This window comes from Sceloporus occidentalis, unplaced genomic scaffold (genome assembly GCF_023333645.1).
Source record: "Sceloporus occidentalis isolate IW3139 unplaced genomic scaffold, rSceOcc1.0.p SCAF_1, whole genome shotgun sequence".
NCBI lineage: Eukaryota > Metazoa > Chordata > Lepidosauria > Squamata > Phrynosomatidae > Sceloporus > Sceloporus occidentalis.
The window spans coordinates 97,063,514-97,080,853 of NW_028316981.1; the positions used below are offsets into that span (position 1 = coordinate 97,063,514).

Below are 17,340 nucleotides of genomic sequence, written 5' to 3' on the forward strand. Positions count from 1 at the left end.
GCGATTTGAGGGCACCACCCCATCTACTGTTGCCAATCTGGTGACTTTCACACCGAAATGGGTACTTTTCAGAGCCTTTGGTGTGATTTTGGTGATTGGTTTTAATGCTAATTTTGAGAGTTGAAATAAGTATTTGGTGAGATTCGGGGGGGGGGGGGATTTGGTGAGTTTTGGCCAAACGTTTGGGGAATGATCTTCGAGGCTTCTTGGCAACACTGCAGCCCACACACAGCTCTGTATATCCCTTGCCCAAGAAAACCCTATGAAGTCCATGGGGTGGCCATATGCCGAAAGGGGACCCCATCAGGGTGACTAGAGGTCCTCCTTTTCCAGGACATGTCCTACATTTCAGCCTTCTGCCCAGGAGTTATTCCTAAATGTCCTCCATTTTGAGCAAGGAGTAAGAAGCACGAATTTACCTTTATACTAGTGTATTTAGCTTTTATTCCCTGTCCAGGAGGCATTCCTAAATGTCCTCCATTTTGGGCAGGGACTAAGAAGCACAGATTTACTCTTTATACTGGTGCTTTTAGCTTTCCTTTTGGCCATGTGCCCCATTTTCCTCAAACGCCTTACATTTTGTGGGCATCATGCACAGTCCCTCCTCCTGCTGCTGCTACTGCTGCTGCTGCTGCTCTCTCCCTCTCTCCCTCCCTTCCTTCCTTCCTTCCTCCCAGCCTCAGCCTCTCACCATGGCGGAGAGCTCCCTCAGGCCTGCTGCAGCCAGGAGCAGCCTTCTCAATCTCAGCCCTCCTCCTCCTCCTCCTCCTCCTGCTGCCAGGCCCAGCATGGCTCCAGGCCGCGCCTCCCGCTGGATGGAAGAGAGGCGGAAGCCCCAGCCAAGGAGGCCCCCCACTGCAGTTCTACATACAGTACAGTGCTCAGAGCTGGCTAAGTAACTCAGTGGTCCCAAAACTGTGGGCCCTTTGAGAGCTTTTGGACTTCATCTCCCAGAAGCCTCAGCCATGTTGGCCAATAGTCTGGGATTCTGGGAGTTGAAGTCCAAAAACTCTTAAAGGGCACCGTTTGGGGACCACTGAACTCTTTGGAAACAGGCAAAGGTGATTCAGCCTTCATCCTCTTCATTCTCACTCGCTGTTCCCCAAACTCTGCTCTTTAAGGGGTTTTGGACTCCAGCTCCCAGAATCCCACACTATTGGCCAACGTGGCTGAGGCTTCTGGGAAATGAAGTCCAAATCTCTTAAAGGGCCCACATTTTTCTTATTATTAAGATATAATATATTAATATTTTAATATAATATATTAAGATATTTATAAATGTATTTATAAATTATAAATTGACATGGTATGATCGTACATATAATCAATTAAAATAGATAAAATAAACCAGCCTATGGCATACATTCTATGAAAAATAATTAAACATGATGCGTATCACATTCAAAGAATAAAATATAGCAAATGTAAATACTATAAATGCTAGCTCTGTGCAAGGAATACTGTAATTAAGCATTATTATTATTATTATTATTATTATTATTATTATTATTGACTTCATCTCCCAGAAGCCTCAGCCCTGTTGATCAATAGCTAGGATTCTGGGAGTTGAAGTCCAAAATCCCTTAAAGAGCACAGTTTGGTGACCACTATGTCTGGACTGGATACTCATAAGAATATCATCAGATGGTCATACACACATTTACTTTGCTCAGCATACAACTAGAATACAGAATTGTTTGTCACATCTAGGGAGACACTTGGATGAGCTGGGTTTTGCCGGTGTTTCCTAGGTCTAACAAGATGCAATCTGCACTGCAGAAATAATCCATTTTGACACCGCTTTAGCTGCTCTGTCTCCATACTATGGGATTCTGGGAACTGTGGCTTGTTGTTGGGAGCTCTGGTGCCCAGAATTCCCTCCTGGGTGCTTGGCAGAGGGCAGGGAAAGGCAGCCGGGGGGGAGGCAAAGGGGCATTATGTTAAGTGTTGTTGGGTGCCCATGGTTTTTGTGAGCATTGGGTTACTGGAAGGAAAACTGGGTCCAAAACACATGGCAGAAATAATCCAGTTTGAGACCGCATTTACTCCCCTGGCTCAGTGCTAGGGAGTCCTGGGAACTGTAGTTTGTTGCAGCAATGGAGCTCTGTGACAGAGGAGGCTAAGTGTCTCTCCCAAAACTAAAGTTCCCAGGACTTCTTAGCACTGACCCAGGGCAGTTAAAGTGGTCTCAAACTGGGTTATTTCTGCAGTGTGTTTTGGACCCTGGATCCAGCTCCTGGCTGCGTGGAAGCAGGTATTTCTTGCAGGTAACCAAGCAAGCCCTGCTGAAATTTGCTCCTCTCAGGGGAAGGCCATGGCAAACCTCCTCTGAACAGGGCAGCCAGATGTCCTCAAAAAGGAGGACCAGGCCTTGCAAACTTGAGGACAGTCAGGAAAGAATGGAGGGCATGACCCCATAAAACCAGGAAAAAAAACTCATAGAAATGTACATTCATGCTTCTCAGTCATGCTCAAAATGGGGGAGCTTTTGGAATTCTTCCTGGACAGAAGGACCTGGAAAAGTAAGGCCTGTGGTCACCCTGCCTATTGACAAATCCTGCCAAGGAAACCCCATGACAGGTTCGCCTTAGGCACACCATAAGTTGGAAATAACTGGAAGGCACATGACAACACACACAGTCATTAAAAGTACCAGAATCCACTTCAGTTTTCGCTCTGACAACCCTAAAAACAAAGAAAGGCCGATGACAGTATCTGGCATTTGAACGAACTTATCTTCCCATATCAAAGGGATATCATCACACCTTTGAGACTAATGGTGGCTGTATCCACACTGTGGAATTAATGCAGTTTGACACTTTAACTGCCATTGCAATGGAATTCTGGGAATTGTAGTTTTGTGAGATATTTTGCCTTCCCTGTCACAGTTCTGGTCACACAGCAAACAACAAATCCCAGGATTCTACAGGATGGAGCCATGACAGTTGAACCAGTGAAAGTTATTGCAGCATACTCTTTCGTAGACTTACTGGTAAGTCTGCTTCCTCAGATGCAGCAAGTCTACCAGAACAAGTTTTAAAAAGATTATGCTACAATTTTTTTTGCACAGTGGATGTCAAAGGTGCTGCAGGGTCCCTTTGAAAACTGATATTCCAGACTGTTTTAAAGTAAGGTTTTAATACATTTATTTTAATTAGGTAATTCTGTTATTTAATACCGTTTTTATCTTGGATTCTGTGTTTTTTAACTATGGTTGCATCCACACTGAAGAAGTAATGCAGTTTGACACCATTTTAACGGCCATGGCTCCATCCTATGGAATCCTGGGATTTGTACCATAGTTTATTGTGGCACCAGAGCTAGCAGAGAAGGTTCACAAAACTGCACATTTGTAGTTTTGTGAGACATTTAGTCTTCCCTGTCAAAGAGCTCTGGTGCCACAACAATCTGCAAATCCCAAAATTCCATAACATTGAGCCATGGCAGTTAAAGCAGTGTCAAACTGCATTATTTCTGCAGTGCGGATTAACCCTATATGTGTTTTACTATTGTAAGCTGCTTTGCCTTCCAGCCTGGGAGAACGGCAAGATATAAATAATGGGCCAAGATCAGATTTTGAGAGTACAAGAAGTGTCACAGGGTGGAGGAGGAATTCCCTTCACTTTGTTCCACTGAGACAAGGCATGTCATCGAACAGACAGGTAAAGTGGCTGCAACCTACAGCACAGTACAACTAGCTTGAATTTTTTTGTTTATTCAAATTATTTTAGTTACAACATAAACGTCAACACGATACAAACCCAAACTGTAAAAAGCACAGACACTTTAAAATTTACATAGATTCACAGCAATGCTTAAGTTATAACATTGCTAAGCACAAAACAATGTACATTTTTCCCAATTACAGCAGTTTATTTTTGTGTGCCGTCTTGCTTTTAGGAAGCAAAAACCTATACTGCAAGTTCAGCCACAAATTTTAAATTTTACATATCAAAAATTAATGAAACTTTCCTTTAATGTTCTGACGCTTGAATTGCAGCACTCTCATTTAAATATTCTCATTAAAGTACCACAATTATGAAAGTGTCTATGTATCACATCTCTAACTAGTGGCACCATACATCCAAAAACAGTCCCTGGATATAGCCAAGCAACTAGGAAAGCTCATTCTGATAAATTTCCTAGTTAACATTAATTAGTACAAGTAGGGAAGCACCTAGTCAGTTACTGCAACCCAACATAACTTACACGTCAACACGTCTTTGAAAAGCATCTGAGTTGCAAAACTTTCGGGCAGAAGCATGTGAGAACTTTCCAGAATGTAAATTTCACACTTAACATCTGGTATTTCCACACTACAACCTTAGGTACCTGTAGTCATTTTCCATTGTGCAAAATTTTCCTGCAGTTTCTGTGTTATGGTCATCTACTTAATGTACTGAGAGGTCAAGAGGTAGTCCAACACTCATTAAAATGAATGATACATTCATTTTTTTAAAAAGGCATGCGGGTCTGGAGTGTGTAAGAAACTTGAATACAAGGAAAACATTATAGAAAACTTGCTCATCACCATTTTATTTTCTGCTGCACCTTTTCATATCTCCACTATAAATATTAACAGCAAAGTGATGCTGTGTGATTTTGAATATATGACGAACACAGTTCTGGCTCAAAAGAAGGCAAAGAGTTGATCCATTGTTCAATTTTATGTACTTTTAACTTGTTATGAAAATACAAGAGTTCTTGTTTTACATGTCATTCCTGATGCTCCTGATCTTGACCAGGTATTAACCACCGAATACTCTCAGTACGAATGGTAGCATACATGATGAAACTGATAAGAAACAATAAAGAAAATAAAAGAAGCCAGTCTACTCCTCTACTCAGTGTGCTGGGCAAGGGACCAGCCTGATCTTCTTCAGTGACTGTCACATCAGCCTTGGGCTCTATCCCTGAAAGAAAAATACCATTTATTAGCTTGATGTAAGATTAAACAAATGATTTGTACTATAGATATTTGCAAGCATCTACATTTACCAATTAACATTCAAATAATTTCATTCACTACTACCTGCCCTAATGTTATTTGAGCTCTGTAGATTTCACTATATATTTCTGTACCACACTAACAGATGTTAACTATCACTATCATGCAAAATGTGATTCTCAGATTTATATATATATATTGCTTACCATTGTAGGAATATGTTATTTTTACAAATACTTCTTTGTTCGCTAGTCCATTAGAAGGTCAGTTATGCCTTCTCCTAATTCCTGTCTTCAAATGCTGAGTTGTGAGCGTGGCTGTTATCTACACTGCAGAAATAATCCAGTTTGACACTACTTTAGCTGCCATGGCTCAGTGCTATGGAATTCTGGGAATTGTAGTCTTGTGAGACATTTAGCCTTCTCTGCCAGAGATCTCTGGTGCCACAACAAACTATAAATCCCAGGATCCCACAGCACAGAGCTAGAGCAGTTAAAGCAGTGTCAAACTGAATTGTTTCTGCAGTGTGGATGCAGCTGTAGGCAAAACAGGAATACTGAGAAGCAAGGAGACACCATCATGAGAGGGAGCGATCAGGCAGACCCAGCAACATCAGGGACAGCCTGAAGGAAGAGGCTCCTCCTTCCTTAACTGTCATCTCAGCCTCAGAGGGAGCGATTAGGCAGACCCAGCAACATCGGGGACAGCCTGAAGGAAGAGGCTCCTCCCTCCTTAACTGTCATCTCAGCCTCAGAGGGAGCGATCAGGCAGACCCAGCAACATCGGGGACAGCCTGAAGGAAGAGGCCCCTCCCTCCTCAACTGTCATCTCGGCCTCAGAGGGAGCGATCAGGCAGACCCAGCAACATCGGGGACTGCCTGAAGGAAGAGGCCCCTCCCTCCTCAACTGTCATCTCGGCCTCAGAGGGAGCGATCGAGCAGACCCAGCAACATCAGGACTGCCTGAAGGACGAGACTTCTCCCTCCTTTAACTGTCACATTGTATTTTGTATTGTATTGCAATTTTTTACTGTACACCGCTATGATTCCTTGCGGAATAGCAGTCTATAAATAAAATGTATTATTATTATTATTATCATCATCATCATCATCATCATCATCATCATGCAGAATTAGAGACCTCTAAGTTTTTAAAGGTAGAAAAACACTTTCAGACACAAAAACTGAATAGCATCCAATGAAGATAAAGTATATTCAGCAAATACAGATGGTTGGGTGTCTGTTCTGGATGATGGGAAATGAGGAGGAGAAGCATGGAACAGAGCATTCTGATGCTGAACATGAACATATCACATTGCACTGCTTTCTTGCTGGTGAAAAATGTGCACAGGGCTACATTCTTCTGTCATCTTCACAAATCCTACATCTTGATCAAAGTTGAAAAGAATCTCCTAGTACAAGCCTAACAGAAAGCAACGTCAAGGTTCCTGAGAAATCTAAATTAAACCTACTGCTAGAGTGTGTCAGACTATAAATTCTACAATTCTGTTAAACATGACTATCTTACCTGTCTGATTAAAAATGAAAGCCTTCAGTATTTCCAAGGTTCGATCTGTATGATTAAATCTTGCCATGGGCTTAGCTCCTTGAAAAAGGAGGATGTTGGGAACAGCCACGGTTCCAAATCTGGTTGACAAACTGTGAAGACACAAGAGAATGCCAGCTTTACTAAATATGTCTCTCACTTAACTCCAGGACAAAATAACAGAGTAATCTGTCATCTCGGCCTCAGAGGGAGCGATCAGGCAGACCCAGCAACATCAGGGACTGCCTGAAGGAAGAGGCCCCTCCCTCCTTAACTGTCATCTTGGCCTCAGAGGGAGCGATCAGGCAGACCCAGCTCCATCAAGGACTGCCTGAAGGAAGAGGCCCCTCCCTCCTTAACTGTCATCTTGGCCTCAGAGGGAGCGATCAGGCAGACCCAGCTCCATCAAGGACTGCCTGAAGGAAGAGGCCCCTCCCTCCTTAACTGTCATCTTGGCCTCAGAGGGAGCGATCAGGCAGACCCAGCTCCATCAAGGACTGCCTGAAGGAAGAGGCCCCTCCCTCCTTAACTGTCATCTTGGCCTCAGAGGGAGCGATCAGGCAGACCCAGCAACATCAGGGACTGCCTGAAGGATGAGACTTCTCCCTCCTTTAACTGTCACATTGTATTTTGTATTGTATTGCAATTTTTTACTGTACACTGCTATGATCATTGCGGAATAGCGGTCTATAAATAAAATGTATTATTATTATTATTATTATTATTATTATTATTATTATTATTTATTAATTTTCATTACAAACCTGAAAATATTTCCCTTCAATACAGATAGTAGAAAATATTGTAACTGGATGACAGTATTTATGTGTAGCCTATAGAAGGCATGAAATCATGGACCCTACCATATGTTGTTGTGACTGCAATTCTCAGCATTCTTCATCACTAACCATTTCAGCTAGGTCTTCTGGGACTTGCAGTTCAACAGCATATGGAGGACAATATGATTATCTTCACTAGTCTACAATATGCACTACAAATTTATACAAGAAACACAAAATATAAGCATTTTTTCAAGAATTCCAGTAAAGATGAAAGCAGAAGGAGACAGAAACCTCTCAGGCAAAGCTATGTATTTTAACACATCTGTTCACAACACAAAATGTGACAGGCAGTAACTCCAATAGAATAGTCCTGAAGGTATATAGAGTTATACTATTACATATGTCGCCTTGAGTCCCTATACCAGGAAAGATAAATAAAATAAAAATAATTATATATAAATAATAGTTACCTGCTGTGTTGAGAAGCATCCAAGGCCAGGAAATGAAGAGTTGGGAATGCTCGTGGCAAGGAATTAAAATGAGGAGCTAGATTTGCAGAGAAACGGCACCAAGGGGTATAGAACAAGACTAAGGTACAGTCACTGCCATTTGGATTTAAGAATTCCATTAAATCCTATGAGAGAATTTAAAAAAGAATTCACATTATATAGACTTTGATGTTACTGTTCACAATCAGTGGCATCACTAGGTTTGGTATTACTCGGTGCAGTAACTCATGGTGTCACACACACACCCCACTGTCCTCCTCCCTTTTCACACCATACAGAATTCTTAGTAATGCTTTTTTGAACTAATGTTACTTGTAAACTGTAATCCCCATATACGAATGAATGTAATACAGTACTAATAGTTGGAACATAAACAGCTAGAAAAATTTAAAATTATCAAAATTGCAATATCATATGTGCAACCTAAATGCATTTACATATATATTGTGAAGATTTCGTTACAATGTAATGTTTTAAAGAACATTTTAAAAGAATTAAAAAAATTAAATTTAAAATTTTCAAAAAAAATTAAAATTTGAAATTTGAAAATTTTATTTTAAAACATTCTGAGGCCTCTCCTTTCTCCTCCCACTGAGCTTCACCCCACTTCCCCCATCTCTTAAAGCATTTTAAAGGGAAGTAGATGAATGCCACAGCCCGTTTTTGCCAAAAGGTAAGTGTTTCGGGAGCAGAAGTGTTACCTCCTCAGGGTGTGCACCCCCCCTAGTGACGCCACTGCTTACAATTCCTCCTCAGGAAATTAATGTAGTAGTTCTATATGCAAGACAGAATTTCCCATGCTGACAGTACAAAAAAGTTTCTTTCCAGGTTGTCTGTACAACTGCCGTAGAATGAATTAGAGGACTTGGTGTTCACCAAATAATGTCTTTATAAGTATCAGTGTTGCTGTTCTCCACCATTAGTACAAAGCACAATTCATTCAGATGCCTCACACTGGTTTGCTCTTATTGTTTTTTTGTTTGTTTGTTTGTTTACAGAAAAGACAAGGGTATGAAAACATTAAAGTGTAACTTAAATATGTTTTAACCACTGAGCATAAAATAATATTCAAATTCAGATCCTATCAAATCATAAAATAGGAATCAACTTTCCTGCCAAAATCTACTAAAATAGCATCTGTGTATAAAAGCTTTATATAAGACAGAATATTACTAACTTACACTTTTGAAAACAACAGTATAGCACATATACTGCCCTGGATTAATAATTTATATCCTGTATCTAACAGTAATCAATACTAGTGCTTCAGAATATGCATTTTACCAACACCACATATAATGTAAACAGTAGCATCAAAATCCATTATATGGTTCAAATTCTCAATAACTTTAAAGTCTGGTCCTTTTTATATTATTCATGTATTGCAGAAGGAGGACTGAAGCATCTTGATGAATCCATGGCAGAGGCACAGTTTTACCTGGGCAGTTCCTGGCTCCAAACTGAGCCTTCTAAAACCTGGGCTACACTAACTCTCAGTAATAATGAACCAGCATGTCTGCCTATGATCTCAACAATAAAGCAGTGTTTTCTGTAAAGTTTACTGTGAGTTTCCAAGTTTTAATATTTTAGGGGGGCGCATAAAAAACAAAATGGCAACTTCCAAATACCTAAAAATAATAATACGTTCAAAAGACAGTTCCAGATCACTCAAATCTAACTCTTGAAGATTGCGGAGGAGACAAACAATTGATTTCTTCAGAAATACAAAGCAGGCATCAAGGAGTTTCTACCTGACTTTAAAATATAAATCCATTTTTAAATCTGTAGTTTCAAACAGAATGTTTATTTCCAAAACAGTCTGGGGTACTATTATCAATCATGTCTCCAGGAACTTGCACATTTTAATTAAAACGATGTGAAAGTAAATATGTGGGCTATTTATAAGGGGAAAACCTTATGAGATGCTCCCAAAGTGAAATGTAAGGGAAGTGGCACAAAACTTTGGAAGGAGACTTTAGAGTTGGAGGCGGGGAGGACGTACAATATAAAACCACAAATGCTATCCATCTTCTTTCTTCTCAGAATCGTTATACTCTGTAATCCTTCCCAGATTTAAAAGGAGAGCTGTGCTATGTAAAATGTCAACAGGGAAGTAAAATACTCACAAAATAAAACTGCATAACATACGTAGAAATCTATGAGAATGTTTTCCACTTACTTGGGAAATACTCAAGATTTGTAATGTGAAATTTGTCATTCCTGTAATGTTTCTTTCCTCACAGTTCACTTTTGGAGTTTTCATACTGTCTGTACTATTAGAGTCCTCTGCTGATATAGGATGCACTGCTTCCAGAACTACAGGTTGTTCTACTAGTGTCTCCTGAGCATGAGATCCTGGCTGAGATAAAGATGAAACAACTTCTTGTGCGCTGCATTCACCATCGACTGCTGCATCACAGGTGCCAGTGTCCATCTTAGAGACATATCCTTCCTTTATCTTAGCTGGAATAACGGAAAGTTCCACTGATTGACCTGCTGGCATGCTGTTACCCATCATAGCGTCAGCAATCTCTGCCGTCCTGTACCGTATTGGTTCTTTAGGCCCATCTTGCCTTGCATGCACATGACTGCTTTCTGGGGGGAACGCTGGCGTTGTTTCGCTTAACTTGTCAGACAACAAGTCAGTAGCTTCATCTGTTTCAGCTGCTACTACAGAAAATACAACATTTAATATTATGGGCCCCTTCTGGGAGAAAGGCAGCATACTAAATCAATCAATCAATCAATCAATCAATAAAATATTCACTATATGCAATATGAGTACACCCATCTACATTTGTTTGACATGAAAGCTAAGTAATATAAGTGTAATAACTTGAACTTCCAGTTCCATTCACACCGTGAAGGTTGAAGACTAAAGAACTTTTAAATAAAGGAATAATGCCTCTATTCAGATGCTTTTAGCCCAGTTTAGCATAACCAGTGGTATGACAGCTTTGTGTGTGTCAGCAATGCAGAAGTGAATGCAATTTACAACCCACTGAAATATAAAATAAACCAAAAGAATTTTTAAGAAAACAGACAATTATTACCCACACATTCGCGTACCATCACCAACTACCTCCCTTGTTACAAAGAAAGGTTGCAACAACAACTTGGCATAAAATAGTCAGTATTTTTGACCAAAGTCAAATCCAAATGGTTTCGACTGACAGTTTTCCTCAAACTGTAGGTAACTGACAAAAAAACTTGTTCAGTTCTTGCTTGTGCCATGCTATAGTCTGCAGCCACCTACACTTTAGCCGTATTTGGCTGTTAACATTGCCTCTGTACAACACTAGAGTTGAAGACATTCAAATCCCTCACAGTCCTACACTTTTTGTCTATTAAAAACCAACTGCATGATCAGAGTAAGGAAGCAATAGCAACCACACGTGAAACCTTTTAGAAATATGGCTAGAATGGGCTTCCTTCATAGTTCAGCTGCAAGAAGCACGGTGATCTTACTGGTTTTATTGCATTTCAATTAAGCATGCTCCAGGCTGTAGGTTGTTGTGTATCGTTTTGCTTTTGTTTATCCAATACTATAAACAAGTCGTCTATTCAGTATCTGTACAAAAAAGGCAATAACTCTGTGCCAGCGTTCCAGGAACACAAAGGCCAACGCCGGCTACCACTCTCCAAATGTTTTCCATGTACAATTACAGCAAGAGTAGAAGAACTAATGCCTTTGGCAGAATAATATATTATTATAAACTTTATGATCCGTCAGTATTTTTAACACATAAAGTAAGAGCACACACTCTGAGCCTCTTTGGGACATTTTGTTTAATCCACATTAAGTGTCTCTGAGTGTGCACTCTTGCCTAAGCAGCGCATGGCTTGCTGGATATACAACTGAGGCCCCATGTGAACCTCTTCCTTGCCACTCCTCCACTGATCCTATAAAGAAGTAGGGAAAAGAGACTCCTTTGCCTTCTCTTTCCAGCACCAAAACCTGACATTCTGTGGGATTTTGAGATTGACTCGAAGGTGCATAACAACAACAAAAGGATGTTGGGGACCTTACTTCTGTTTCCTACAGCAAATGGTGGGGTAGGACCTCGCCCCCAAAACATGGAGGCCCTAATCCCTACTACTACTCTTCCCAAACTTTTCTGTGTGCAAAATTTACAAATGCATTGAGTTAAATGTTAAATAAAATTGTTCAAATAGGAACACTGTTATTTCCATTGTTGTTGATGTTGTGTGCCTTGAAGTCATTTCCAACTTATGGCAACCCTAAGGTGTAACTATCATAGGGTTTTCTTGGCAAGTTTCTTCAGAGGGGGTTTGTCCTCGAAACCGTCTGAGGCTGAGAGAGCGTGATTTACCCAGAGGCACCTGGTGGGTTGACATGGCCAAGCGGGGATTCAAACCTTGTTCTCCAGAGTCACAGTCTAATGCTCAAACCACTCCATCACGCTGACTGTTATTGGCCTGTTACAGACAGCCAAAATAAAGCTGCTTCGAGTCACAGTGGAGATATGGTGTTTCAATGATGCATGCGTCCTAAGAGTCCAGAAGCCACACCAAAGTCACGCTCCAGTCCTTAGGGCTGAAGTGTGGCTTTGGTGCGACTTCTGGACTCTTAGGACGCATGCATCATTGAAACACCATACCTCCACTGTGACTCGAAGCAGCTTTATTTTGGCTGTCTGTAACAGGCCATTATTTCCTTTTAAAATATGAATATACATGAATGTGCGGACGAAAATATGACATTAAAAAACCAATATATTTCATTCGTAGATGTGGAGTGGGGAGCATGCAGATGCAAAGGGTGGGGAGGGTGCCAAAGATAAAAGTCTGAGTACCATGGGGGAACATATGTGGCGGGCAATGTCACAAGGCAAGGTTTCTGGAGGGAAATGGGAGGCAGAGCAATGGATTGGAGCCACAGGAAAAGAGAGTCCACCTCACCATTAGGAAGTACTACTCCCTGATAGTAAGAGTTGTTCAAAGGTGCAATATGCCGACTCAGAGAGTGGCGGAGCCTCTTCTTTGGAGGTTTTTAAACAGAGGGTACTCTGATTGTGAGTTCCTGCATGGCAGAATGGGGTTGGGCTGGGTGGCCTTTTGGGTCTCTTCCAAGTCAGTCTCCAAAACATACAAAGGTACCTTTCAGCAAGTGCTCAGTGAGGCGGGAGGCGGGAAGGTTTCAGGGCAAGCTCTGGCTGCCCACCGCCACCAGCGCCTTGGCACAGCGGCATGAGCCAGCTGGCATGGCCCACCCCAGGGACAGGCGGGCGGCACCCGCACTTCGGCCCAAAACACACTGCAGAAATAACCCAGTTTGAGACCGCTTTAACTGCCCTAACTGCAGTTTATTGTGCACCAGGGCTAAACGCCTCACGAAACTACAGTTCCCAGGATTCCCTAGCACTGGGCCTCAGGGCAGCGACAGCGGTGCCGACCCGCATTAACCCTTCCTTCCTTACCGGCCAGGAGCCCCCCCAGCAGCAGCAGCAGCAGCAGGGCAGCCCCCCAGAGGGACCACCGGGGCCTCATCCTCGCCAGCCAACGCCGCTTCCTAGCATCGCTTCCGGCTTCCGGCCTTGGCTCGTTTCCGCTTCCGGGGCGGAAGAGGAATTCTGGGAATCGAAGTTTAATGAATGGAACTACAGTTCCCAAAATTCCACAGCATGGAGCCATGTATGCCACTTAAACCGGATTCCTCCTCCGGCGTTGAATGCGGGCTCGCAGTTCCCGGTGGCGCCTGTCGCGGGTCGGGAGGAGGGCTGCTGGGGCCCTTGGAGAGGGAAAGGGAGAGGCAGCCCAGCCTCCATGTTGTGGCTGTTCCTCCTTCCCAGGGACGGAGGCTGCCTGCATCCGCACTGCAGAGGCGGAATCCAGCTGGACGCCACTCTACCTGCCCCGGCTCAGTGCTAGGGGATCCTGGGAACTCTCTCTCTGACAGAGAACGAAGGCAAAGCGCCTCACAGGAGTACAGCTCCCAGCATGGGCTCCACCTGGATTATTCCTCCAGCAGGCATTCAGCCTTGGAGAGGAGGAGAGCCAGTGTCCTCTGGTGGTTTGAGGGTCAGGCTACATGCCTCTGGAGATCAGGGCTCAAATCCCCACTGAGGCACTAGAAAACCCTCCTAGCTGAGCCTGGGCAAGTCACACTCTCTCAGCCTCAGAGGATGGCAATGGCAACCCCCCCCCCCGCCCTCTGCACAAACTTGCCAAGGAAGCCCTGTGACAGGTTTGCCTTAGGGTCACCGTAAATCAGAAATGACTTGGAGGCACACAAGAAGAACAGAGGAGAAGCTGACACACACGTCTTCCATGGAGGGTCTCTCCTCTGGCACGCAGGGGCAGGATGCCCTCTTCTAGCCTTCCAGCTTTGGCCAAGGGGCTCAACAACCATCTCAGATACTAAAAGGGACCCAGCCGCCTTCTTTCTCTGTGACAATCCCCATCTGTGTAGACATTTCAGACCATGGCAATGGCCAGCTCTAACCAAGGGCAACTTGGCCTAAGTCCTAAGAATACTCTGCATTCATGAAAAAGTAAGATGATAATGTAAAGGTATCAAACCCTCACAATAACAAAAGTTTTATTACATGAATATATTGAGCTAACGAGTGCTCTCCAGTGACAGAACTCATACCAAAAAACCCTAACATTACAGCAGGACAGACGGACTTGAGTCATGCATTGGACTATGGCTCTGGAGAACAGGACTCAAACTCCCATTCAGCCATGTAAACCCACTGGGTGATTTTGGGCAAGTCACACACTCTCAGTCTCAGAGGAAGGCAAAAGCAAGCCGCCTTAGAACAAATCTTGTAAAGCATACTATGTTATAAGTTTACCTTAGGGTTACCATAAACTGGTGAAAGAAGTCCTACTGAATTTAAAGTAATATACAGATGTTTGGCTCTTAATGTGCTGACAGGTGTAGAAATATGAGGGGTACACAAGGTATTTTTAATGCCCTCACAAGATTTTTACCAAAATATATGTATAGAGGTAAAGGTGCAAAAAAAAGTGGGGGGCAGGCCTCTGAGCATAGGCAAAAGACATTAAGCCCCTGTATAGCTTGGGAGGGCAAAGTTAAAGGAAGAGAAGGACACCCGGGAAAACCAATGGGGTACCAAGCCTGCACAGAAAGAGCCCTATTTCCCCCAAACTACCTGCTTAAAAAGGAAAGGAAATCCCAGAGAGGATGCCTGTTGGTAAGAGAAGGGAAGAAAGGATTAAAATGAGAGGAGAAAGAATAAAATAAAGGATGAAAAGGCAAAAGAATGGAAACCATGCCCTATGAGGAACAACTCAGGGAGTTAAGTATGTTTAGGCCTACTTAGGTATTGAAGGGATGTCATATTGAGGATGGAGCAAACTTGTTTTCTGCTGCTGCAGAGAACAGGACCCGGAACAATGGATGCAAGCTGCAGGAAAAGAGATTCCACCTCAACAGTAGAAGGAACTTCCTGACAGTAAGAGCTCTTCCACAGTGGAATGCACTCCCTTGGAGTGTAGTGGAGTCTCCTTCCCTGGAAGTCTTTATTTTCATAGAATTAAACAGAGGCTGGACGGCCATCTGTTGGGGATGCTTTGATTGTGAGTTCCTGCATGGCAGGGGTTGGACTGGATGGCCCTTGTGGTCTCTTCCAACTCTGTGATTCTATGAAAATAAAAAGTGAACTGGGGGGAGCAGAAGGGGGTTTAGGTCAAAATAAATATATACATACATAAATATCAACAACAACTTCAGGAGAGGTAAATTATAATAATGCTTGTACGTCAAGTAAATAAAATGTGAATGAGGAGGCTGTGGGGAGTGCAAGACAAAATAGTAGCAGTAATCATAACAATGAGACTTGAAGATGAGGTAGAACAAAATTATTAATAAAACTGCTTTCAAGTGCAATAAAATAAAGGAAAGGAGAACCCCAGGAGAGAGTGGAAGGGGCGCCCAGGCAAATTAAAAAAATAATAATGCTTTCAGGTGAGGTAAAATAAAGATATGGAATTAAGAATCATGGTGGTATGTGAGCAGGGGGGTTAAAATAAAGAAAAGGTGAAGTGTGCAGGGCAGTGGAGAATGTCAGGCAAGTTATTACAATAATAATGGTGATAATGTTATCTGCAGGTGAGGGAAAATAAAAGAAAGGTGAATGGGGGGGGGGGGCAGTGCAGACTCCCACACAAATTAATAAAGTAAAAATGCAGCAACTGAGGTAAAATAAATATGAGCTTTAGACGGAAGGAAGGCTTTCCCAGACATAAAATAAATTAAAGCTAGGGAGGCACACACACCCTCCCATGGATCAAATTCACACATGGAGGGTAGGAAGGGGGAAAGCACCCTCTTCCTCCAGTCCCTCCCCGCTTTTCCCAGCCTTTTCCTTTTGGGGAAGGGAGAAGTGTGAGGCCACCACTGGTGCTGCTACCACCTCCCTTTCCTGCTGGCCAGCAGCCCTGCCAAACCCAGGAGGAGCTGAGAGGCAGCAGAAGGCCAGCAGGCCTCTGCCAGGAAGCTTGACCTGGCCGGAGTTGATTAAAAATGGGACAAAATAGTTATTTATGTTAAAATGACAGGACAGATGGATTTAAAAAAACAAACCAACAGTACTGTCCCATTGTCTGAGTATTTTTAATATATAAAAATTATATAGGTTAAATATTTTGCAAAAAACTGTTAGCTACCCAAAACAATTTTTCCATGTTATATAAATATGTGTTTTCTTGCTCTGGGTGTTTAGGTATTGTGGAATGTCCTTTATTCTATACCCACAAACACTTTTGTGGGCATGAGACATTTTTATCTCCTGAAATATACTGGAAATCCAATGGTGGGAGTGGTCAAAAAATGCCCATGGTCACTTAGTGAATTATTGTTGTTATCAATCTTGATAAGAGTTAATGTCTCTCTTAAACCAAAGTTTTGTTGTTTTTAAAAATCCATCATATAAAAGGAGCAAGGCATGAGAGCCACTTCAGCTACATAGCAAAATAATTCAAGCTGCCTGTAGATAATTGGACTCCTTTATGAAAAATACTGCATCTATGAAGCATATTTATTCATTCATTCATTGGATTTATATCCCACCTTTCTCCCAAAATTGGACTCAAGCTGCACACTCTGTGTATCTCTACATACTGTCTATCTCTGCGTACACAGAATCTTAAAATATCCTTTTTTTCCCCTTCACTTCTATTCACAAGACATGTAATGGGCCACTTTCATTCTGTCTTAATGTAAGATTTATGAAAAGTTTGAGTTGAAAGAGAAAGATTCACATTGCAATGCACAAATATCTACTCCAAATAAAATGGTTTTATTCTTTCTTTCTTTTTTTAATCACGACACAAAATTTAAACTTCTTCATTAGGGCTGTTTTTATGCAACTGAAGCCAGAAAGAGTTCCAGCTTTCCAAGACAATACAAAGACTTTGAAGTGATTCTTCGTGTTGCATTTTAAATTTCTGAAACAATTAAATTAACTCAAAATAAATTTAGAAAACAGATTGTATCTTTGCCATCATAGCTGAGGGAAAATGCTCAACTATACTGTAGAATATCAACATTATTTAAACACAAGGA

General features: G+C 42.1%; 2 protein-coding genes across 3 annotated transcripts in view; both read right to left on the bottom strand.

Annotated features, from left to right (window-relative positions):
* The window catches only part of PCBD2 (pterin-4 alpha-carbinolamine dehydratase 2), a 52,986-nt gene extending 52,090 nt beyond the window's left edge, over positions 1–896 (bottom strand). The window contains exon 1 of the mRNA XM_089529800.1: positions 692–896. Within this exon, the coding sequence (XP_089385926.1) occupies positions 692–790 (99 nt within the window). The 5' untranslated portion in view covers positions 791–896. The remainder of the gene's footprint in view (positions 1–691) is intronic.
* Positions 897–3,695: 2,799 nt separating this feature from the next.
* On the bottom strand, positions 3,696–13,350 carry TXNDC15 (thioredoxin domain containing 15). 2 transcript variants are annotated; one of them, XM_089529824.1, is made up of 5 exons: positions 13,226–13,350; positions 9,964–10,451; positions 7,746–7,909; positions 6,476–6,606; positions 3,696–4,913 (listed from the first exon to the last, which is right to left on the bottom strand). In XM_089529824.1, exons 1-5 carry the CDS (start codon positions 13,293–13,295, stop codon positions 4,717–4,719), a joined length of 1,050 nt encoding a protein of 349 aa, XP_089385950.1. In that variant the 5' UTR covers positions 13,296–13,350; the 3' UTR covers positions 3,696–4,716. The 2 variants fall into 2 exon arrangements, with proteins under 2 accessions (XP_089385950.1, XP_089385939.1); XM_089529813.1 differs by having other exon boundaries at positions 9,964–10,454.
* Between the last annotated feature and the right edge of the window lie 3,990 nt (positions 13,351–17,340).

Excerpts from the sequence above, each read along its gene's own strand:
- TXNDC15 (XM_089529813.1), bottom strand. The coding sequence starts at position 13,295 with ATGAGGCCCCGGTGGTCCCTCTGGGGGGCTGCCCTGCTGCTGCTGCTG. Across the intron at positions 7,910-9,963 it reads AAATCTTGAGTATTTCCCAA|GATTTAATGGAATTCTTAAA; the intron begins GTAAGTGGAAAA and ends ATTCTCTCATAG. Across the intron at positions 6,607-7,745 it reads GATGCTTCTCAACACAGCAG|TTTGTCAACCAGATTTGGAA; the intron begins GTAACTATTATT and ends GTGTCTTCACAG.